Source organism: Echinops telfairi, unplaced genomic scaffold (genome assembly GCF_000313985.2).
Source record: "Echinops telfairi isolate 266 unplaced genomic scaffold, ASM31398v2 ScPeMD7_31;HRSCAF=116, whole genome shotgun sequence".
NCBI lineage: Eukaryota > Metazoa > Chordata > Mammalia > Afrosoricida > Tenrecidae > Echinops > Echinops telfairi.
This window is the reverse complement of record NW_022103928.1, coordinates 47,601,317-47,627,106: the sequence shown is the minus strand read 5'-3', so window position 1 is coordinate 47,627,106 and position 25,790 is coordinate 47,601,317. Positions and strand designations below refer to the sequence as shown.

The 25,790-nt window shown below is 42.3% G+C and overlaps 1 protein-coding gene across 1 annotated transcript in view; it reads right to left on the bottom strand.

Moving 5' to 3' along the window:
- Window positions 1–3,121: 3,121 nt before the first annotated feature.
- The window catches only part of KBTBD12 (kelch repeat and BTB domain containing 12), a 68,357-nt gene continuing 45,688 nt past the window's right edge, over window positions 3,122–25,790 (bottom strand). Inside the window, exon 6 of the mRNA XM_004702302.3 lies at window positions 3,122–3,914. Coding sequence (XP_004702359.1) covers window positions 3,733–3,914 — 182 coding nt within the window. The 3' untranslated portion in view covers window positions 3,122–3,732. The remainder of the gene's footprint in view (window positions 3,915–25,790) is intronic.

Below are 25,790 nucleotides of genomic sequence, written 5' to 3'. Positions count from 1 at the left end.
ATCTGAGAGAACAATGAGGCTGTCTTGATGAACACAGAAACCAAAGCCAGGGCTCCGGTGGACAGCTGCAGCCTTATGTAGGCCTTGGCATCCAAAGGATTTCCCTCTGATGCTTTGGGGCATCGTTTCAGGCAATCCTGTTTCACAAGGATAAGAACTGGCAAATGGCGAGAGCTTTCCAAGAAGCCTTCGTGCCACATCAGGACAGTCTCCAATTACAGTGAAGAGGAGTACCAAGGACACTTTGATTCACAGTTGACTTTCCAACAATATCCATGAACAGGAGGGCAGGGCTACTTGTTTTTAATCACAAATATGCAGGCCCGACAGGGGTACCCAGAGCTCAAAATAAGCACCAAGCTAGGCAAGTCATCTATTATATCCAATCTTAAGATCAGACATTTGAGATGTTAAAGCATCTATTTGGATCCCAAAGCTTCCACACAAGTTTGAGAAATTAGTTACAAAGCCATCAATCAGCCAGGCCAAGGCCCTCGACCTTCCCCTACCAACCCTAGCACGCTTCAGTGCCTCCAGTCTGACAATTCCCAGAAGAGAGTCCACATTAGACAGGAGTCAAGATTCTGAGAGGGCACCAGTCTCACCCAGTACCAGCCTCAGGTGCCCCTGCTATGCTGCTCCCAAGGGTCTGTTTCATGGAGGCTGCACACATATGCCTTAGCTCCCAGCAAAGCCCAGCACATTCATCAGTCCTGAGCTGCCCATTACTTCCCAGTATGCCAACCAAGAGAGCCCAGCGGGTCTGGGAGATGAAGAACTCTCTCAAACCGTATCACATCTTGCCCTATAATCTCAGAGACTCAATGGCAGTGCTGTTATGTTTGAGGTGTTTTGCTTTGGGAACAATGCTGATCACAATGATAATGATCATAGTAATGATCACAATGGCGGTTAGGTGATGTTTCTTATCTTATTGTTTGATAGGTATTTTGCTTAGAACTCTCTCTTTCCGTCTTCACACCAACCCTATAAAGTATGTACTTTTTCTTCTGATTTTGCTATGAGGAAAGTAAGACTTTAGAAAGTTGTCTTGTCCAAGAAAGCCTTGCTAGGAGAGTAGCAGAGATACAGCTTGAACTCAGATCTTGAAGTCAACTTATTTGAAAGATGCATCGGGGTACACTGACCAGGCCTCTCTGACTGAGAAAACCAACCGGGACCGCACCTGGTATGCTAAGTAGTTAAAGGCCAGCACAGGTGTTCTTTGCAGAAAAACTCATAAGCGGAAATCCTACAGTGCTCTTCTCTGCCATGACCTCCAGCAACAGACAAAGCACCTTGGGGGGAATGGTTCTATCTTTGCAGTAAGCAACCCCTCGCCCCCATTCATGACCCCACTGTTGGGAAAATAATTGTATCAGCTTATTTTGATTCTAGGTCTTTAACCTAGACACAGTTAAAGACCAAGACCTCTGGCTTAGAAACACCACCCCACGCAGACGCATCCTGTGCCAAGTACCTGGAACACTTGGAGAACAGCTACTCGGAGATAGGTGTGGCTTCTGCTCCCCTAAAGTTTAGCCTATTGGAGATAGTGTAGTAGGACAATGGTGGTGGCTCACTCGGGTCTTATGGCCTTGTCTCCAGGGGACAGAAGCAGATTCCCAAGTGGTTCAATTTTCCATTGGACCCGCTTCTGCTGCTTGCATTAGTGTCTGAAACCTGGGACATGGGCTTGAAGATGCCCACGGTCACATTTACCTGTTGACCAAAGAGCTATCTTGATAAAGAGAATGTCTCTTACCGGGAAAATCTAGAGCCTTTCTGGCTACTTATACTTTTAAAAAATGGAGTCCCTGGGTGGCACAAACGGCTAAGTGCTTGACTGCTAATCATAAAGGTTAATAGTTTGACTCCATCCTGCGTGGCCTCGGAAGAAAATCATGGCCATCTGCTTCTACCAGGCAATAGCCATAGAGACCCAATTGAGCACAACTCTTCTCTGACACACATGGGCACCATGAGTGGAAGTCAACTTGATAGCATATGGTTTGGTTAAGCTTATAGGACAGTGATTCTCTACCTTCCTCAGGCCGCAGCCCTTTCATACAGCTCCTCATGTGGTGGTGACCCCCAACCGTAAAATTACTTTCGTTGCTACTTCATCACTGTCATTTTGCTACTGTGATGAACCGTCATGTAAATATCTGATAAGCAGGATGTATTTTCATCGTTACAAATGGAACATTATTAAAACATAATGATTAATCACAAAAGCAATATGTAATTATGTATTGTGAAATACTTATTTCTAATGTCAAATAAATGAAATTTTGTCTTGAAGCAGGGTGTAGCACTGGTAACAGTCTTCACGCCGGGTACTAATATGTGGGTGTACCTGCATGTGGGCGGACCCACCTGGAGACAGAGAGAGGAGTGGTATCTCGGTTATTAAGACCATCGGAAATGTGTGTTTTCCGATGGTCTTAGGTGACCCCTGTGAAAGGGTTGTTCGATCCCCAAAGGGGTTGTGACCCACAGGTTGAGAACCACTGTTATAAGAGAACCTGATGCAATGTGAACCTTTTGTTTGGAAAATGTTCAGAAGAACAGCAACCAAAATACACTCTGAATTCACTGTGCTTCCAGAAGTACAGGTGGTAAGTAAACTGGGTGGATTTCTCATGTGTTATTTAAATGTAGCCCCTAAAACAGATCCAGGCTGTTTCCTAGTTGTGCTGTTGTGGGCTGAAGGTAATCCCATTGCTGCCTTCTGTCAGTGGGGAAGATAACACCAGGGCTGTACAAGAAGGCAGCAGGTAGCCCAGGTAACTTTGCTGCCTCTTCTCCACTGCACAGAAGGGACGGCCTGAAGAAAACACTGTGTCAGAGCTCAAGGAAAGGCAGTCTGGGTCAGCCCAGTCCAAGCATCCAACAGTGGACCAGAACTGTAGAACCCTTTATCTTGGTTCCGTGGCATGGGCTCGGCTCAGGGTTAAATTGCTCAGCTCGCTTTGGTTTGGCTGAAGTGCCACAGCTGCTAGGACTTGTAGTGCTAGCCACACTGCTGATTGAATGCTGCACAGTGGAAGGGTATTCTGCATGAAAATAGGCAATATTTAAAAGGCTGAAGCCAGAGAGAATACAAAGAGAAGTCTACTTTCCTTTAACGTCATTATTTTATAGTAATGTCTCAGCTCAAAGACCAGGTTCAAATTATTCAGTCCTCCAGCTGTTGATCTTTAGCTACTACCTCTTTTTCTGGTCTTAGTAGTAAACTCTATCCCTAAGCAACCTGGCTGGTTCAGATACCCCAAGCAATCATGGAGCTTTCCCCTCTTAGGCCTTTGCTCAATTGTTTCAAGGACCTTATGATTAGCTGTACCATGCTAGCACTTATTCCTGTACTTCATGGCCCTGATACAAGGCCTCCTTCTTGGCAATACTGTCCTTGAATCTACCAGCAGTGCAATATTCTTCTATCTCCTTGCACTCTTACAGCATTTACACTCTTCCTCTCTTAATCATTACACTGTCTTCCTCTCTTAATCACATTATGTCTTGTAGTGTCCTATCTACTTTATCAATTTGAGGGGTCCTTGAGGAGAGATGCTGCCATTCTCATTCACAGTGCCCAGGACATTCTGCTTTGTGCATGGGAAACTAGGCATGCAATGCTCATTTCCAGCATGACTGATAGTGCCTGTAGGCTCTCTCCATGCCAAGAGCCTTGCTTACAGACACAACAGGAGATTCTATAGCAACATAATATCAGTGCTTATTGTCTTCTTCTACCAAGTCTGAAGGTGGAGGGATGAGGTCTCGGGGATTCATCCTGGCCACCAGACAGACATCATAGCTATCATGCATGAGGACATTGATGGCTACAACATTCCACTGGTTTTCCCATGGGTCTAGCTCCAAGATTTCTTTGGAGATAATCTCATGGCGATCTGGAAAACAGAAAAAAGAGAGAGACACAAAATACCATGAGATTTTAAATCCAAAGGTCATCATCACTGTATTGAATAATTTCTTCAAAAGGCATTATGGATAGAAGTCAAGACGGCACTCATGTTGTTAGACCAGAAAATTAAAAGCTATGGAGATCAATACTGGGAGACTGATGCTAAAAATAGATTCCGTGTACGAGGGTCTGGTTCAGACCGCCCCCTGAGATTTTCACGCATGAAGTGAGTTGAGAACTTGCTGAAATGCTCTAAGTTCACAGTATCTGCCCACAGGCTCCACTAACCCCTCACCAGATCCAACAGGGCAGTGTCCACTACCCCATCCTGCACCCAAGAACCAAGTCCCACAGCGAGCAATAATTTCCCCAGGTTGCTGTCTAAAAGTAGTCAGAACCCCAGGTTCATGGAGAACCTCTGAGAACTAGCCACAAGATCTCACACTAGACATCCCCTCTCTGCTATCTGCCCTGCTCCTGCAGTCTTGGGCTTTGCAGCTTTCCTCCCCAGCCAGGAACGGAGTGATCACATCAGCCATCCCCTCTCCCCAGTTCCACAACTTCCAGTGTGGGTAACCTTAGATAATTAGACACTAATTTGCAGCGATTAAAGAGCTGCTGGGATATTTACCCAGTTCCCCAGAGCACAACCTGCAATGCTGTGCAGCACGGGAATGACACAGAAGTGCAGCCAGGAGACAATTCAGATCCTGTCAGCCTCAAACCCACTCTGCTACTCTGGCCTCCCCTTCCCTGGGGGACAGCATGGCACAGCCCTGATACCAGGGCACCCCCACAAGCCCATTATAGAAAGGGAAAGGAAAAAAAAATTTAAACACTTTCAATTCTAGGCTGTGTTCCTTTGTGTAACTTTGAGTGTAAGCCACTAGAACTCTATCCACTAGCATAGCATTAATATAACAAGACAGCCAGAATTCTAAACCCCAGAGCACAACCTAGACTTTTAACATAACAAAACAAGAATAGCCAACAGGTTCTAATAGCCACAGCAAAAGCCAAAAACTGGCTCTACCAGTTTTGAGCTCCACAGAGAGTTTTTAAAAGGTTGGAAAGTGTGGCCAGACAGTCTAGACCAAGCCTGAGTCGCAGCACCTCGCATACACAGCAGCCCAACCCACCATAATAGTAGGCCACAGGTCGCCCCCAAATCCACACTTACCAGTCACACAGAGAAAGAGCTCAGGGCGACTCGGTCTCATAGGAACATGGCCCCCAGTTCTTTCAAAAAGACATGCAGACAACAATATACCTCAACAACCTCAACGAGGAAACAAACAAACAAAAAAACCAAAATGCAACAGTGGAAGAAATCCTAAACCTAAAGATGCTATAGAAGAAACAGACGTTAATCTGCAACAAAAAGAAATCTTCAGAATGCTGCTTGGAGTAATACAGGAATGAAGGAAGCACACAGAATAAGGATGCAATCATAGAGGAGATAAATCCACGATAGAGGGGATGAATTCCACACACCAATAGGAATTACAGGAATCAATGGATGAGGTAACAGAAGCAAAACACAAGATCACAGACCTCACCAACAGACTAGAAGAGGCAGAGAATCATACCAGCAAGCTTGAGAACAATCAGACAGCTTCAACAAATGGGAAAGACAGTCAAACAAGATAATCAAAGAGGTGGAAGAAAACCTGAGAACAATGACAGATGCTATGAATAGGCACAATATTTGAATAATGGGTCTACCAGAACAAAACACAACGAAGAAGTCAACCTAAATTAGCGAGGAAATTCCTGGAAGCAAATTTCCCCACCTTAATGAATGAGAATTAGACATTCATACAGGAAGAAGAGAGGACACTAATTAAATTAAACCCCAGGAAAAACCTGCCAAGACACAGAATAGTTCAATTATCCAACTTCAAGGAAAAAGAGAAAATTTTAAGATCAGCAAGAGAAAAAAACCAGTCACATACAATAGTGCTCAGGTAAGAATATGCTCAAACCTATCAGCAGACACCATGAGGAGGAGGAGAGAGTGGAATAACATCTTCCAAAAGTTAAGAAAAGAAAAGCCAACCCGAGAATCCTCTCCCCTGCCAAATTATTAAGAAAGATGGTTGAGTAAGAGTCTTCCCAAACAAGGGAAAACTCAAAGAATATACCCTAAGACACCCAACCCTGAGGAAAATCCTTTCTGATTCACGGTGGTCAGAAGACCAACATCCACCACGCACAAGCAGGAGACTGCCATATGGTGCAACTCCATCCAGTAGTCTACACACTGAAAACCATTACCAAGATAACATTGCCTCAGTAGGAAAAGAAGGCAAGAATGAATCCCACCCACCCACCTACCCCAGGACCCCTTAAGGCAGTTATTGCTTGTCTCCACAGGAAAGGGAGAGACGGACCAGAACCCATCCAGAGCACCAAGACTTGAGGGCAACATACTGGCATGGAGCAGCAAGCTAACAGAGAGGATGACGGGACGGGGCCCACGCTGAGCTAGGTTGATTCCCCTCCCCAGAAGAATGTAATACAGAGGGCAGCACTGAAGATATAGCCAGGGGAGACTGGCAGGGCTGTCCAGATCACACGGGTGCAAAATAAGAGGGAAAGAGAGAGAGTGGACCACATCATGGTCCACCAAGCCCCAGAGGCAACATCCCTGCTTGGAGCAGCCAATGCACAGAGAGGACTGTAGTCCTGGCCTCACCACTAGACATGATAGTCCCTTAATGACCCATAGCACTTCAGGGGAGAGCACTGGAGACACTGTGTGGAAAGTGTGCCTGACCTACCTCGTGGAGTGGTAGTGGAGTGAAATGGGAAGGGAGTGCAATAGGACAGCAAGGGGAGCTAAGTAACCAAGTCCCAGAGGAATCCTGAAAATAGACTCCTGACCCGGGGGATAGGGCTTAGCACCTCACCAGGCCCAACTGGAACACACTCATAAGGGTCAGCAGACAGACCTGGAACTATCTATTGGGTTTGTTTTTTTTTTCTTTCACCCTGTGTCTATCTATAGAAGATAGATAGGACAAACAATGTCGAGGAGAAAACAATGGGATAAGAGATCCCAGGGGGACATGGGAGAGGACAGGGGAGCAGGGAGCCAACAAACTCAGGGATAATGAACAATAGATCTAAAAATGATGGTGAGGAGTCCTGGTGGTGTTTGATCAAGTGCAATGTATCCAAGAGGAATTACTGAGAGCCAAATGCAGGGCAAACATGCTAGTGGGACATGAAAAAGGTGAAAGACAATCAAGGAAAGAAGTAGGGAACAGAAGCTATTTATGGAAGTATAGCTATAGGCATGTATATATGAATATATTAATTTATAATGAAAAGGATAGAGGCCAATGTGCATGTGTTTATATTATACGTTAAGTATTAAGATAGACAGACTTTGGGCCTCTACTCAAGGCTTCCTTAAATACAAGAACACTTTGTTCTAATAACCTGGCACTCTTTGATATTCACCTTCCCAACACGATCACTGGAGACAAAATGGGTGCATAAGCAAATGTGGTGAAAAACGAGGATAGTGCCTGGCTATCAAAAGATACAGGGTCTGGGGTCTTAAAGGCTTGAAGTTAAACAAGCAGCTATCTAGTAATGAAGCAAATAAGCCCACATGGAAGAAGCACACCAGCCTGTGTGATCATGAGTTGTTGACAGGACCAGGTACCAAAAGATCCAAAACAAACAATTATATCAATGCATAAGAGGGGGGTTGGAGTGGAGACCCAAGGCCCATCTGTAGACAATTTGACACTCCCCCCCCCAAGCATTATGGGTATAAGGTGGTATCTCAATGTTGTTTTAATTTACATCCCCTGGATGGCTAGTGATCGTGAGCAGTTTTTCATGCATTTGTTAGCCATCTGTACGTCACTTTGTTTTTGTTGTTGGGTTTTTGTGTTGTTGTTTTTTTGTACATCACTTTGGTGAACTGTCTGCTCATGTCTTTTTCCCACTTCCTAACTGGGTCACTGGCAAAGACAGACTTAGAGGAAGCGAGATACAGTCATTTTTGGCAATCCAGCAGAGGACAGTGAAGATAAATACCCTGATTCTACTTTCCTGTCACTTATCAATTTCATGTTTTTATCCTTCACCAAATAAATTCAACGAGAAGTCAAAGGGGAAGCAAACTCATGAATGCAGCTCAGACATTGTAGTATTAAATTAAAAAAATAAAAATGATGCTGAGGGAGAGTGAGGGGCCCAGCCCCCACCCGCTGCTACTCCTACGAGTTTAGTAATACTACTTCTGGGTTCAGTAATGCACAATTGTACGGTTGAGATATATAAGCATTATATTAAAGTCATCAAGAGCATGAGAGATAATACAATAATACAGTCAGGCATGATACATAGCAACATTGCTCACCTCAGCCCAGCTTGGTGGTCCACATGGAGAGAGGGGGAAGGGAAGGAGAGGAAGGGAACAAGGGAGAGGGGAGTGACCAGGGAGTGAGCAGCAAGGAGCTCAGAGTCAGAGTCAGAGAGGGAAGTTCCGCTGACTCACACCTATATACCTTTTGGGGGCAATCCAGCCCACTAATTACAGGTAAAGACATACGTCACAGGAAGGGGCTGCACTATAGGTTACACAGCAATGAAAGGGTGGTCTCTGGGTCTCCATAGGAACATTATCAGTAGGGTGTAAACCCCTCCTACAGGAGCCTGTCCATTGTCCCCAGAGGCAGGGAGCAGGCCCACCCCTGTGGAGGGATGAGACAGCAGTCTGGCAACTGATTCCCTCAGGGGAGGGAATGCCTGCACATCTGACCTCCTCCCACAAGACATGTCTGCCCGGATGGGCACAAAACACACAAGGCAGGGAAAGGATGCATGTGGAAGGCAAAATGGTTGCTCTCCAGCCTACACGCCCATTATACAATTTTATGTTAAATAAAGGAGAAAATGTTTGTAAGTGTGCCCAGACAGTTCCTGGAAGATGAAAGTCAATTTTTGAAATGGTTCGCCTATGCTTATAAGGAGGGTATTCCCAAAAAAAACAAAAAACAAACAAACAAAAAAAGGAGGGTATTCCCTGCAGTTGGTGGGTGTAGTGCTCCATACATGGTCATTAGATCATGCTCCCCACTCTTCTACATACTTACTGATTTTTGTAGAGTTAGTGGATTCTTCAGAAAATTATGGTAAACTATCACATTAGGATTATGGATTTACTGATACCAAGGGCTCAAGGAAAAAGAAATTGTTTTGGAAATCTCGATGGCAACATATGTACAAGTGTACTGAATACTATTGAATGATGGATTGTTATAAGATTTGTAAGAGCGCCCAATAAAATGATTAATTAAAAAAAGATTCTGGATTTAAATTTGTCCCCCTTTAGTTATGTCCATTAAAAAAAATTACATCCTCCTGATATAGTAAAGGAAGTAGCCCTCTTACTGTAGTAAGATACAAATACAACCACATCAGGATTCTTTGGTTAATATTTTACGTAGCACAAAGGACGATAAAAAATGTTGTAACAAAGTTTGCCTTTTCCCTAAGATATTTGGTCTGTTTACATGATTACAATTACTGATATGTTTTGGCTTCAATGTAAAAAAAAAACCCACACGCCTGGCCGCCATCAAGTTAATACTGCCTCATAGTGAATAAACCATCCTATTTTGTGATTTGCCTGGGCCACCTTCCTTTCTTTCTTTTCTCTTGTATGGCTGACTTTGGGATTGATGCTTGTTATTGTCCTACTTCTTTCCCTCTACTGATCCAGAACTTACACAACCAATTTTCATTCCTTTGGTGGTTGTGATGGTTAGATTTTGTGTCCACTTGGCTGGGCCAGGATCCTTGGTAGGTGTGACAGTAAGATCTCTTCTATAAGGTGCAGGTCGCCGCCTGATGATGTCTCTTTGGGGGTGTGGCCTATTTCATATTGAGATATAGACACTGCGGAGCACCGACTCCTGCTTCTTCCTACTGACCTGGATCCTGCATCTTGGCCTTGGGACTTGGGGCCAGCACCCCATCATGGGGCCTGCTGACCCTAGGAGCTGTCAGTGGCCTGACATGTTGCCTGCCTTGGATGCAGTTGACTTTGCCTTTACCGGCTGGTGGTCTTCCCAACTCCTGTTTTGTCTTCCTGTCTCCTGGTTCGCCTTTCAGCTTTCTGGTTCCCCGATGCGAACAGCTGAGTGAATCAGAGAGTATCTGGCCCACAGATTCGAGCTGGACTGGGCCTGCTACTCTACCACTGTGTGGGCCGCTTCCCTGGTAGAAATGTATCGTACAAACATCAGTATCTCTGATTTGATTTCTTTAGAAAACTCAGCCTACCCCAGGGGTTATTTTAGGAATTGAAACATGCTTATCAACATAGAAAGAAAAGGAGGACCTTGATCCTCCATTAGGAGACCCTTCAAATAGTTTGATTTGATTTAATCCCCTTCCCAGCTTATTACATATTTTTGTTATACATTTTAATTCTATGAATAGTTTTCCCTCCATATGACATTAGGGTTGCGTTATACAGTTCATGCTCACACATATTTATATTGCCTTCTTTCCTGCATCTTAGACCTTTCAGTCTTTTCCTTTCTCTAGGGAAGGCTCTTTTAGGACAAAGCCTTTCAGTTTTTACTTATCTGAAAGGTTCCTTTCCACCTCTATTTCTTGAAAGATTTCCTACTGGATACAATTCTAGGGCGACAGTTCATTATTTTTTAGCACAACAAAGATAACATTACATAATCTGGTTTCTGAGCAGTGTGCGATGAGCTTAACAGCTGCTCCTTTGAAGTTAATCTTTTTCCCCTTATAGCCCATGTTCATGACTTATCTCTTCGCTTTGGTCCTCTGCTGCTTCAATATACTGAGCACTGAAGATGTCTTTTTAGTTGTTCTGCTTGGGGATCTTGATTCTATGAATGAATAAACTCACCAAATCACGAATATCTTTAGCTATTTACTCTTTCAAATATTATTCTAATTGCAGCCTATCACATTTTTCTGGGACTCTGATAAACAGGTTAGGGCTTCTCATTATACGCTTTATGCCTTTAACCTTCTCTTCTGCATATTCTATATGTTCAATTCTTTAAAACATTCTGGATAACTTTGATTTACCTTCCAGTTGGTGAATTGTCTCTTTGATGGTGTATAATCTGCTGCTAAACCCTTCTACCGAGTTCTTTACTTTGGTTAATGTCTACATATTCTGTTTGGATATTTTAAAATCTATTTCTGCCACGGGTCTTATTTTCACATTCATTGTATATACTCACATTTATCTTTTATTTAGGAAACAGAATGATCATAATCTGTCTGATAATCCAATAGTCTTTGCGAGTGTATTTGTTTGTTTACTTCAGGTTTCTGTTGCCTGTTATTCACTTTACCTTATTTCCTTGTGTGCCTGGTTGGTCATTATATCTGAAAATTATTTTGAGTAAAAATCCCTGGGACTAAGGAATATTCAGGGGAGAGTTTTCATTTGGGCTCTCAGGTATCTGTGGGCATAACCTGTGTAGATCATTTTTCTCTAAGTATTCCTGGACTATGCAAGTGAAGGTTGGCCTGTAAGATCATATGAATACAGGCACTTCTGGCTCATTTTCCCCTGAAGGTATAGCTATTTTAAGCATCAATCTGTTGTAGGCAGGATCTTGTATAAACTTTCTTTCTTGTATAGAACTGCCCAGGCTGTGGTTTATGCCCTTTTAAACCATGTACAGCTACCATAACGACAGTTCAGAAATTTAAGTTGCATTAACTTCACAGCACTCTGATTGGAATTAGAAAGACTGTACAGAACTAAACCAAGTGCTTTAGTGATATGACACAAAGAAATTCAACTTTCTGCTTCTCCTCCATTTATGTCCTTTCCCTCTTTATTCATCCATTCATCCATTTTTCATTCACAGAAATTATCCTTGTTTTCTCGTGTTGCTATAGCAAGAGACCACAAGTGGATAGCTTTAACAAACAAACGCGCTCTCTCATAGTTTAGAAAGGTCGACGTTAAACTTTAGCATACACCTCTGTCTCTGTTGGCAAATGCTGCTTCTGTTGACTAACACTTTCGAAGGAAGTTCTTTGTCTCTTTTAAACATTTGGGTTCAGGTTCCCTTGGATATCGCTATGTGTGTTGGGCTCGATCACCCCCTGGGTCTAGGAAGTTCTCAACACAGGCACTCTTGGTCTGAAGAACATACTCAGCTTCCGGACTTTCTTGATGGTACCCAGGTCCCTCCCCATCCTAACCCCCCTTACAACTGATTCGCTGGCCATATCACATCCTGGGGATGATCACCTCATGGCATCATTGCCAACTTCCCTCTTTACATACTTTCTGCCAAAATACTGAGAACCACAACCCACCCAAGATAACACACATTTTTCAGAAACAGAATTCAATTCAATCTAGAGTATGCTGACCAAACTCAAGGACAAACTCCTAGTGGTGAATTTCCAGTAAGGTGAGCCATCCTTTGAGATGTTTTCAAAAGATTTTATTCAGATTCAAATGATTCAGATTCAAAAGATCGGGTACTTGGCAAACACTGTTTTGCCCTTTTAAACCTTTCACTTCCCCTGAGAGGTCAGTGCTATTAGATCTACATTCGTGTCCTAGGACTACGATAACAAACCACCACAAACTGAGGGGACTCAAACTAGCAGGGGGCTATTTTCTCCCGGTGCCCGAAGCTGCAAGTTGAAAACGAAGCTGTTAGCAGGGCCAGGCTCCCTCTGAAGGTGGAGTTCTTCAGTGCACCACAGGTCTGGTGGACCCCAGGCATCTCTTGCTTTGTGGTATGGTCTTTGTGGCTTGATAGCCCTTTCTTTCTCCTTGATTCATTTGGTAGAATATATATAACAGAACATCTATTTTTAACTCTCTGATTCAGTGGCTGTCATTACATTTACTGTGTTGTGTAATCATCATCACTTCTATTTTCAATGTGAAGTTTCTGAGTGGTGCCAAAGGTAACATGCTCTGCTCCTAATGCAAAGGTTAGCTGGTTGAGTGCACCTTGTGGCACCTCAGAAGAAAAGTCTGGCAGTTGGTTCACTACAGAAAAAAAAATCAACCACTGAAAACCGTAGGCGCTTAGTTCTTCTTTTGACACACGCAGAATTGCCGTGACTCAGAGGCAACGTGGTGACATCTGGCATCTGTTATGATAATTACATGTTTAACTTTTTAAGGAATTGCCAAATATTTTTCCTATTTAGTGAACTAATAAGTATATGAGTAAATAATAAATCATACAGTGAATATTCCTAGATTAGCCAGGCACCATCTGATTTCTTCACTTTTTGCTTTAACACCCATATCTTCACTGATCTCTTCATGAAGCAAGTATTGTGTAGAGTTACACCATATGAACAAATTGTTCTGAAATTAGGGCTACAATTAAATGAGCGCTCAAAACCCGTCATATACCCATGGTTTATATATGTCCCGGGTCCACTTAAGAGACATCATTATCATTTAATTGGAGAACATTTTACTCATCCCCATGGGGCATATGATAATTCTACTGATTGTATCATTCAGTTAGTCAATGTAATAGAATTTCAAATACTGTTGAGAAAATAAAAGTATGCATGTATAGGACGGCTTTATAGAACAAAATACGCAGATTGTGAACCTGTAAAAATGAAATACTCAAGCGACTGGACATGACACTAACAGTGAGGGTTGGAGATAGGGGAAATCTTTGAATAATTCTCATTCATTATTCACATGAATAATGCAGAACCATACCTGGTAGACTAAGACATGTCAAAAAAAAAAAAGGCAAAAAGCCCAAAAACTGCAAATGCATGGTAGTCCCAACCCACCATTCATCGGGCACCCTCAAAGCAAGAGATCCAAACCAAAGGCCAATGACTTCTAAATCCACAGCCTTGGGATAGCTGTGATCTGCTTCTTCTCACACTCGGACATTTCCGCCTTAAGTCCAAGGGAGCCTTTCAGTTCCTTAATCTGCTACAGATCAGGTTAAGGTAAAGTCCAATTCACTTACTAGGGTTTCCAAATAGGAAGCTTCTAGTGTGGGCTACGGAGGCTGCTGTTTACCTCAAACACACCGAAATCTAAAGTCCTGGTTGTCTATTGCACGTGTTCTGGGTCACCAAGGGCTGGACAGAACCTAGATCAAAAGTGCCCAATTAGGAACACGATACCAGACTCAGTCTCCTCTTGGGGGTCTACATAAGTAAGGTGCAGCATTTTCCCAATGGCAGGTTGCCCTACCAGGTATATCCACCAACAGAAGCGTACCCGCCTCCTCTTTCTCTGGGTTCTTTTTTTTTAACCCTTTAGTTTTTGAAAGTAGAAGCTTAGACCACTGAGAACTTCCTTCCTTTAAAATACATACTTGTGTTTCATGCTATAAACTTCCTCCAAGCATTGCTTCAGTTGCATCCCACAAATTTTTATGTACTCTAATTTGATTGTCATTCAGCTGAAAATAATTTCTAATTGCCCTTGAGTTACTTCCTTTTTGACACATGGAGTATTAGAGAGCTGGGATTTCATTTCCAAATATTTTCCTGTTATCTTTCCACATGTCATTTCAAGTGAAAGCCTTTATATCAGAGGATATATTTAATAGGTCTAACTCATCCATGGCCAGCCCCTTGATGCACCGCCGCTTACCTCACTTCCTCCCTGCATTTCCTGTTCCCATCCCTCTTGCTTTCCTACCCTCTGAACTTTGTCCTTGGCAAGTAAGGGCTGTCCTTTGGATCTTTTTTGGTGGGTCATTAGACCGGTGGGGTGAGTTCCGCTCCAGACCTAAAAGAGTAACTAAGAACCAGTCTCTATCTGACCAGGAAGGCTTGTTTCTTTTATGATTTTGAACAGTGCTCCATGTCTTCCACTCATTCAATCCAGGATCTTCTAACGTGCCCTTTCAGAGCAGTTGATAATGGCCGTTGGCCACTATCGAGTTCTTCTGGTCTCAAGGTGGTAGAGATGGAGATGTTCGCCCAGATGCCTTCTGATTTCCCCACTCTTCTTTCTTCTGGATGGGGAGAACGCAGTGGTTCCACCTGAGATGGCTACTCACCCGAGTTAAAATGTAGAATGTTGTCTTTGTGAACAATGCGATGCTGGTAGACGTTGGTATTCCCGGAGACTGTGGTCCTGAAAACGTAGGCCCACCGACTCATTCCGTCCAGGAGTCAACCCTTTCAAAATCTTCACTTACAAGGACACAGTGATTTTTGTCTCTTTGTGGTGCAATGTTTTTTCTCTCCTTGAAGTTCTTATGAACAGAGAATAGGTCCCTCCCACTAGGTCTCACTTGCCACCACTATCTTCTCTCTGTCGCAGGAAATCCAACTTTCTGCCCCTAGAAGGCTCACTCTCTCTAAAGGAATTCAGCACAATGTCAACCACAAAGCTACTTACTTTAGGAGAACAAATAGGGAAAGAGTTTTGACTGCCCCGCTCCCTTGTTTAATAACAGTTTCATTGTGAAATAATTTATACACCATAAAAATCCACCTTTTAAAAGGATACATAATTCAGTACTTTTAAAAGTATATAATCATTTGTCAATTTGAAAGGATTATCACTGAAAGGGTGGAGTCTAGCCTGTCAATGAGGTGATAGCAAAGGAGGCCTCTGTGTGGGCTTGGCCTTCTCCTGAGGATTCTGAGAACTCCTGTATTTCCCCCTTGGAGGTAGGAGACATTCCCTCTTTATGCCCGCTCCCTTGGAGACTCTCTACTGACAAGGCTCACTACCTATGAAACATTTCTGAGGAGAAGCCACATGAAGCTACCCTGAGGCAGTCAGTTTCAGAGCTGAAAGAACCATGTGGAGACCCCTGCCAGTGCTGAGATGCTCACAACGCCACTGGATCCACAAGACTTCCCACCTACTGGCCTGTGATCTCCTTGCATTTGGTGTCATTGCATGTGTTTCGTGAGTCTGAAGAGGACTTTATAGATTGGTATTGGACATATGGGCTAATATCGGACTTATGGGCTTGATCAGGACTGGGCTGGGATGTTTTCTCAATAATCAATTGCTCTTGTATATAAACCACTTTCTTTTTTTTTTTTTTCCTTTTTTAACATTTTATTAGGGGCTCATACAACTGTTATCCCAATCCATACACACATCAATTGTGTAAAGCGCATTTGTACATCGTTTCTCAAAACATTTTCTCTCCGTTGAAACCCCCGACATTAGGTCCTCATTTTTCCCCTCCCTCCCCGCTCCCCACTCCCGCATGAGCCCTTGATAGTTTATAAATGGGTATTTTGTCATATCTTGCCCTGTCCGACGTCTCCCTTCATCCACTTTTTGATAAACCACTTTCTTATACACATCTGAGTGTCTATGACTTTGTTTCTCTAGTCTACCCAAACTAACACATATATTTACAGAAGCACACAACCATCACCACTAATTTCAGAAAAATGTTGTCATCCCCAAAATAACCTATCTCCTTGCAGTTATTCCTCAATCACCCTCCAGCCTTGGCAACCACTACTCTTTCTGTCTATTCATTTGACTGTTTCAGACATTTAATATAAGGAATCATGTGATATGTGGTCTTTTGTGACTGGCTTATTCAACTTAGCATTATGTTTTCAGGGTTCACCTATGCTGTAGCACGCATCAGCCCCCTGGTCCTTTTTATGGATGGGTATACCACATTGTTTACTCACTCATCCCCTGATGAACGTGCGGATTTTTTACTTTGGGGACGATCATGGATATTGCTGCTATGAATATTCACGTGAAAGTTTTTGTGTAGGCAGGCGGTGTGTGTGTTCGGTGTGTGTGTTCGGGGAGGCTGGTGGTTAGAACACACCCAGAAGCAAGGCTTCATAAGATAGGCCTGATGATTTGCTTCCTAAAATTCATAGCTATGGAAAAACCTGATGGAGCAATTCGATTCTGCACACATGGGGTCACCATGAATTATAATCGACCTGATGGCAACTACCAACAACAATAAGATACCTAAGAGTGGAATTGCTGAGTCACATGGAAGCTTCACATTTGCCGTTCTGAGGAAGTGCCAGACTGTTTTCCAAGCTCTTCGGCTCCATTTTCCATGTCACCTTTGTAAAAAAAAATCAGTTGGCCAGAAACATGAGGGGTTGCTTTTGGACACTCAGGTCCACTTCCTTGATCTATCTGCTTATATGTGGGCCAGTGCCACACAGCCTTGATTACTGTAGCTTTGTAATTAGTTTTCAAATTGGGAAATGTTGGTCTTACAACTTTGTTCGACTTTTACTTCTGACTGCTCTAGGTCTTTTGCATTTTGAAAGAGTTGTTACAAGATCATCTAGAGAGCAAAGGCGGTCAGTTTCTCCAATCACAAGACATGTGGAAGGATGAGACACATGGAGATTTGTCTTCCAAGAGATTAATCTACTTGTTGTCTGCTGTTGGTTGGTGCTGTCAAGTTCGTGCTGACTCACAGTGACCCAATGTGCAACAGAACAAACCACCATCTAGTCTGGCACCATCCCCACAATGGCTTTTATGTTCTAGCTCATTGTTGCAACCATCTTGTGCAGGGTCTTCCTCTTTTTGACTCTCTCTATAGTTTCCAAGTTGGTTTCTCCTGATAACATTTCCAACATACATGAGATGTAGTCTTTCCATCCTTGCTTCTAAGGAACATTCTGCCTGTACTTCTACCAAGACAGATTTGTTTGTTCTTTTGACAGCCCATGGTACTTTTAATAGGCTTTGCCAGCGCCATAATTTAAAGGCACCAATTCTTTGATCTTCCAAATTTAATGCCCAACTTCCACATGCATATGAGGGAACTGAAAAGCCCATGGATCAGGTGTGCCATAGTCCTCAAAGTAATATCCTTGCTTTCCAACACTGTAAAGAGGTCTTGTACAGTAGATTTACTCAATGCAGTGCATCATTTGATCCCTTGACTGCTGCTTCTGCAGCATTGATTGTGGGTCCAAGCAAAATGAACTCCTTGACATCAATCTTTTCTTTATCATGATGCTGCTACCTATTGGTCCAAGTGTGAGTATGTTGGTTTCTTTACATTGGATTGTATTTCATACTGAAGGCTTCAATCCTTGATCATCAGCAGCAAATGCCTCAAGGTCTCCTCATTTTCAGCAAGACATATCACCTGCATATTACATGTTGTTAGTAAACTTTCCTCCAATCCCGATGTTGCATTGTTCTGCATATGTCTTCTCTGATTATTTGCCCAGCATACAGACTGAATACATACATAGCACTGATGCACTCCTTTCTTGATTGTAAACGATGCAGCATTCCCTTGTTCTGTTTGCACAACTGCCTCTTGATCCATGTACAGGTTTCACATGAGCAATGAAGTATTCTGAAATTTCCATTATTTTCAAGGCTATACATAATTTGTTATGGCTCATGCAGTCTAATGTCTTTGTATAGCCAATACAAGTAAAAATTTTTCTACTATTCTATGCTTTCAGCCAAGATCCCTCCAACATACGCAGGTCGACTTCTGAATCTTTCCTGAACCTTTGGCAGTTACCAGTCAATGTACAGCTGCAAAAAGGTACTGGATGACTTTCATCAAAACTTTACTTGCATGTGCTATTAATGATATTGTTATATAATTTCAGCACTCTGTTGGGGGTCACCTTTCTTTGGAATGAGTACAAGTATGGATCTCTTCCAGTCAGTTGACCAGATAGCTGTCTTCCGTATTCATTGCATAGACAAGTGAGTGCTTCCAATGCTTCATCAGCTTGTGAACCTTTTCAGTTGGTATTCCATCAATACCCGGAGTCTTGTTTTTGCCTAATGCTTTCAGTGCAGTTTGAACATCTTCCTTCAGTAACATTGGTTCTTGTTCACATACTACCTCTTGAAATAGTAGAATGTCAACGAGGTCCTTTTGGTACAATGACTCTGTGTATTCTTTCCATCTTCTTTTGATGCTTCCTGCATAGTTCAATATTTTGTACATAGAATCTTCCAATACTGCAAGTGAGTTTTTCCTGGAGTCTTTCAGTTTATATACTAAGTATGTTCTTCCCTTGTGGTGTTCTATCTCTAGGTCTGTGCACATTTCATTATAATACTTTCTTTGTCTTCTCGAGCTGCCCTTTGAAATGTTCTGTCTAGAGCATGTCCTTCATCATTGCTTTCCTTTGCATTAGCTACTCTATGATTAAGTGCACGTTTCAAAATCTCCTCTGACATCCACACGGATCAATTCTTTCTCTGCTGTCTTTTTACGATGTTTTGCTTTATTCATAAAGATGTTCTTGATGTCACTCCACAGCTCATCAGGCCTTGCCATTAGCATTCTATGCATCAAATACATTCTTGAGATGCTCTCTGACTTCAGGTGGAAAATAATCAAGGTCGTATGAATTTGTTTTAATTTTCCTCAGCTTGAACCTGAACCTGCAAACGAGCAATTGGCGGTGTGTTCTGCAGTTGGCCCCTGGCCTCATTTTAGCTGCTGATATTGAGCTTCTCCACTGTCTTTCCCCACAGACCTAGTCTACTCGGTGTCTGTGTATATTTGCTAAGAACAAGCCATTGGTTTTGCAAGATTCTATCATTCTGTCTCCAGCTTCCACCACCAAAGCCATTTTCTCCAACTACTGCTCATTCCTCTTTCTGTCCAACTTTTGTGTTCCAAACACCAAAAATTATCAGTGCATCTTGATTGCATGTTTGATCAATTTCATACTGAAAGTGTTGGTAAAATTCTTCAATTTCTTCATTATCTTTAGTGGCTGTTGCATAGATTTGAATAGTTGTATTGACTGAGTTTCTTTGTATTCAGATAGATTTCCTATCACAGACAGAACTTCAAGATAGATCTTGAAATTTACTTTTTGAACATGAAAGCAATGCCATTTCTCTGGAATCTGTGATTCCTGTTATAGTAAACCATGATTTCCTGATTCAAAATGGTCAATACCAGTTTATTTCAGCTCACTAACAACTGTGTTCTAGTTCATTCTTAACTTCCAATTTCCTAAATTCATACTTTGTACATTCCAAGTTCCAATGATTCCAAGTAGATGTTTGCAGTAATTCCTTCTCATTCTGAGTCAGACCCCATCAGGAAGTGAAGTTTCCAAAGGCTTTATTCCTTCAGGCTTCACTCCATTCCCATCACTAGGGCTGACTCCACTTTGAGAAAGCAACTCCTCCTCAATATTTTGGGTGCCATCTGGTCTGAGGGGCCCATCTGCTGGCACAATATCCGGCAATGTGCTGGTGCCATCCATAAGGTTTTCCATGGCGAATTCCTCTGATGTGGACAGCCTATTCCTTCTTCATAGTGTGTTCTCAGTCTGGAAACTGTTCTAGAACCCATTCACTCTGGGTGACCCTGCTGCTCTTTAAAAATACCAGTGGCATAGCTTACAGCATCACAGCAACTCACAAGCCACCACAGTATGCCACAGTGACAGACAAGTGGTGGCAATGTGTTTAGAACAGTGGCTCTCAGCCTTCCTCATGCCACAACCCTTTAATACAGTTCCTCATGTGGTGGTGACCCCCAACCATAAAATTATTTTCGTTGCTGCTTCATAACTGTCATTTTGCTACTGTTATGAATCATAATGTAAATATCTGATATCCAGGATGTATTTTCATTGTTACAAATTAAACATAATTAAAGCACAGTAATTAATCACAAAACAATATGTAATTATATATTGGGAAATATTTTTTTACTTTTTTGGGGGGGCTTGTTTTCTTTTTTTTTTTTTTAACATTTTATTAGGGGCTCATACAACTGTTATCGCAATCCATACATACATCAATTGTGTAAAGCGCATTTGTACATCATTCTCAAAACATTTTCTCTCCACTTAAACCCCCGACATTAGGTCCTCATTTTTCCCCTCCCTCCCCGCACCCCCCTCCCGCATGAGCCCTTGATAGTTTATAAATTGGTATTTTGTCATATCTTGCCCTGTCTGACATCTCTCTTCACCCACTTTTCGGTTGTCTGTCCCCCAGGGAGGAGGTCACATATAGTTCCTTGTAATCGGTTCCCTCTTTCCTACCCATTCTCCCTTTACCCCCCCTGTTTCACCACTCACACCACTGGTCCTGTAGGGCTCATCCGCCCTGGATTCCCTGGATTTTCAGTTCCTATCTGTACCAGTGTACATCCTCTGGTCTAGCCAGACTTGCAAGGTCAAATTCGAGTCATGGTAGTGGGAACGGGGAGGAAGCATTTAGGAACTAGAGGAAAGATGTATTTCTCATCGGGGAAATATTTATTTCTAATGACAAATAAATGAAATGTTGTCTTGAACTATGATGTAGCATAGGTAACAGTCTTTACGTCGGGCACTCGTATGTGAGTGTATTTGTGTGTGGGCAGACCCACCTGGAAACGGATAGAGGAGCGGTGTCTCAGTTTCTAAGACCATCAGAAATATGTGTTTTCTGATGGCCTTAGGCAACCCCTGTGAAAGGGTCGTTCGACCCCCCTCCCTCAAAGGGGTTGTGACCCACAGGTTGAGAACTGCTGGTTTAGAATTTACTTCATATGCCTTTTTATTCCTCTATTATGTGTAGTATGTTTATATTTTTTCTATTTCATTTTTGCTTTATTAATTATATGTACAAGGCTTATTTAAAGTTATTGTACCATGCCACACACCTATTTACTACTTCTCCTCACCTGTGGCTGCTCAGTCGAGAACTATTTTATCTATAAGTAACACTTATATTACTGCCCCTTTCAGAGTTGAAATAGCAGATTTTGACTTCCTGAAAAAAGTGGGTTTAGCTATCTGTCACATCCACACCGTTAGCTACATACATTCTATTTGCCCATATAGTATGGATCAAATTGTGTCTATCCTAAATACATGTTGAAGTTCTAATTCCTGTGCATGAAAATATGCCCTTACTCTTATGTTAATGAGGTCATACTAGAACAAGGTGGGTTTTAAATATAATCACTTCGAAGTGGTATCTTATAAAAAAGAGCAGAAAAGACACACAGCTAAACATTGTTTGAAGACAGATGTCAAAGTATAGAGAGGAATGCCAGGCAACTTCTGAAGCTACCAGCCAAGAATCACCCTCTCAGAGAGTCAATATCCTGATTTGAACTTCTATCCTCCCAAACTCTGAGACAATAAACTCCTGTTCTTTAAAGCTGCCAACATATGATATTTTTGTTATAACAGCATTAGGTAACTAAGATACCATCTCTCCAGTATACTTCAGGCATAGTTTTGGTTAGTCCCTAGGTAGAACAAATAATGGTTAAGTGGTCATGAATTAGTTGAAAGGTTGGCAGTACCGACCAACTCAAAGTCACCTTGGAACACAGGGAGGATGAGCTACTTCTTAAAAGCCACACCGCCTTGAAAACCCTGTGGAGCAGGTCTACCACTCCATCCACACAGGATAGCCGTGGGGCAGAGCCACCTTGCCAACAACCAACAGCAACTGCTTTGATTACTTCAATATTTATTCTTTACATTATTATGACTCTGTAAATGCTAGTCACGTATGAGCCCTAGAGTCTACTTTTCCTTTCCCACAAAACTTAATTATTTTCTCTAGAGATAAAGGCTTTATAACTGCTAGCTTTCATTGCTCTTCTCCAAGTATCTACATATCTAAATCTTCCATCAGAAAATTAATATTTGGCCAATTTTCTGGTCTAGAAGACATCTATCCCAGAACCGCCTGACCAATTCTATTTGGTACTGACTGCTCTTCAAGCCTGCGGTGCACCTGTCAGATTTGAAGAGCCCTCTAACATCTCCAAAACATCCTCTTTTCTCTCTATTCTGTTGACTCTGGTTTTCTGGATCCCATGCCTGTCTTTCTTAGTTTGGGTCTTTATTTTTGGGTGAAGCACATCTTGATAAAAGAGCACAGGTAAATATATATTTGAGACATTGAATGTCTGCAAAATTTCCCGCACAGGAATTTTGCAGACACAGAAGTCTAAGTGGAATCATTTTTCCCATAGAACTTTTGACGGCATCTACATCCCTTTCTTTCAGTTTTCGATGTTGTAGCTGTTCCGAAGTCTGATGTCATTCTGGTTCTCGATCCTCTGAATGGAAATTTTCCCTCTAGAAGCTTTTAAGGTCTGTTTCTCTCTGGTGTTCTGTAATGTCAAAATGAGGTGCTGTAGTTTGGGCTTATTGTCATCTCTATGCTGGTTACTTAGAGTCTTCTTTTAATCTGTGACTAAAGTTATCATATAGTCTGTGGATGATTTATTCCCATTGATTTCTCTGTTTTCTTTTATTGGAAGTTAGATTATTCAAACATTAGAAATTTTAGGCTTAATTTCTATTTCCCATGCAGATGTTTTTAAAGTTTCTTCATTTTACCCTTCAAATTTTCTATTGTATATATAATTTTTTTGTATATATAATTTCTACATTCTTTTAAATATTCTTTTCCTGTTCCACTAAGATATTCTCTTATCTCTTGGAGAATATTTCATTTGCTTCCATAGTCCTTGCTTCCTCCAGCTTGTTTTGTTTGTTGCTTGTTTGTTTGGGTATCAGTTTTTCATATACATGCTGTCTTGGGCTAGGTTCTCTAGAGATGCCAAAGTGGTGACATATATACATTCATATCAAGAAAGTGATGCATGCAGTTGTAGAAGCACGTTCCAACCCACGGTCAGAGGTTAGGTGAGTGTTCCCCTGACTCGTGCAGCTGGCGAGGGAGGAGGGAGGATCCGTGGTGGCTACAGAGAAGGATGAAGCTAAAGTCAGCAAGACGATGGCTGCACACGCAATGAAGACAAGGTTGGCAAGTCAGATGGCCAGTGACTGACAACTCCCAGGATCAGTAAGGACCATGGCAGGCCATTGGCTCAAGTCCAAAGACTTGGAGGTAATGAGCCTGATGAACAAAGCAAATATTTTTCCTGCGTTGTCCACTTACATTGGAGCCAGGCCACACCCCCAAGATAATGAATTGTATCAGCGTTTTGATCTGAGTAAGGATGTTTCACTCCACCTTTCTTGTCCTGTCCTGGAGGTTCACAACTGACTGGCTGTGACCGCACTGTGCTGGGTCAGGTTATGGGGAATTACTAGGAGTTAACTGCCTAACCACGAAGAATACTGGCCCAGCTATGTTGGCACAAAACCTTATCACACACGTTTTCCTCAAATGTGTGGTGATCCTTAGCTGTTCGTTTATCATTAAGATTTGTACTCCAGGGAAGCCCGATACATGGAGACAAGCTATTTCTGTGAGATCCTTCATAGCAGGATCTGTCTGTGCCCTCCTTTCCCTTCTCCTGCCTGGAGAGTATGGCTGCCAATATTCTGGGAGTGAGGGAAAGGTGCAAGGTGAAGATTTCGTATTCCGTGTGGAGACTTCCATGGACAATTCCGGCCTGGTTGGGTGGCAACGGAACCCGGCCCCAAAACCAAGCCTTGCAAAAGGGGAGGAGGGTCCTCAGCTGACTGCAAAGAGCTGGGCATGTGATCGAGCAGCCTGCCTCCCCCCCATCTTCATGTGTCCAGGCTCGTCTTCATTCCCACTTTAGGGAGTGACCTGTTTTTGTGGCAGTTCCTGAGCCTATCGGTGATTCTTTGGTACAGATTAGGTGTTTGCTTTTTCCCCTTTTTATTTTCCTGTTGCCAGTTTGGAATTGAACTTTGTTGTGCCTTTGTGTCTGAGTTTGTTGCTGTTACTTCTTGCCTCTTCTCTCTGTTCTGCCTGTGGTCATTTTAGTGGAGTTTGGAAGGAAAACAGAAAGGCCCGTTCTATTTTAACCAGAAATAAATTACTCTATTTAATACATGTTTATGCATTTATCTTTAATATCCAATGCTAAGTATTTTAAGATGACATCCCAAATGTTGGTACACAGTACATTTCAATACATTTTTCTTGACTTATCTAAATGATTTAAATGATTAGTTTCTTGATTGATTTTCTGGGGAAATAAATGGGGCAAGTAGAGCTGTGTCCCCAAGGAGAGAAAATTCCGTGCTGGTTTGCAGGTCGGCTGGTGAGATCTCTAGTTCATAATGGACACACTACTACATGGTTATTCTATCTGGCCTAAACCTCTAATGAGAATCATTAAGCTAATCTCAGGCAATCTATTATTTTACAATCAGATCATTAAAAATGGATTTTGGGAGCTCATATAATAATTCCTTTCCTTCTGAAAGCAGTATCAGCCACAATAGTACTGAGAAGGGAAGTTGGGTCATGATGTGAGTTCAGACATGTTCCAAAAAAATGGAGGCTATCAATATTATAATTCTCATTATAATACAAAGTTAGTTATAATTAAGATAGAAGATAAAACAGAAAGTCTTATCGCTCTTCAGATACGACTTACCACCCTATCTTTGGAGATCCTGAAGCGACTCCTGTCTTTCCTGCCCTTCTTTTATGGTGAAGAGGAGGCCAAACACCAGAGGACAGAGGGAGGGCAGCTAAAGGAGAGCCCTGGCAGATGAGTGGCTCTCCCACCTGAATAATCAGGCCTCCTAAAGGGAGCCCTGGTAGTGTAATGGTTACCCACTCGAATCCAGCCGTGACTCCATGGGTGAAAGATAGCACTCACTACTCCCATAAACAGCGATAGTCTTGGACACCCACAATGGCAGTTCTACCCTGTCCATCGTTCGACTCTGTGGCAGACAGCTTGGCATTTTACTGTGCTAGGTTTCTTGCTACTAGGAGACATCACTACCTTCATATAATCATGGCATGTGATGTTTATGTAAATTACATTAAGATAGGTTCTTTAAAACAATCTTTGGAAAGTCCCTGAAGAACACATTTTTAAGGTTATTTGAAGCTTTTTAATATGAACATTTCTTTTTTTTAAATCATTTTATTAGGGGCTCATACAACTATTATCACAATCCATACATACATCAATTGTGTAAA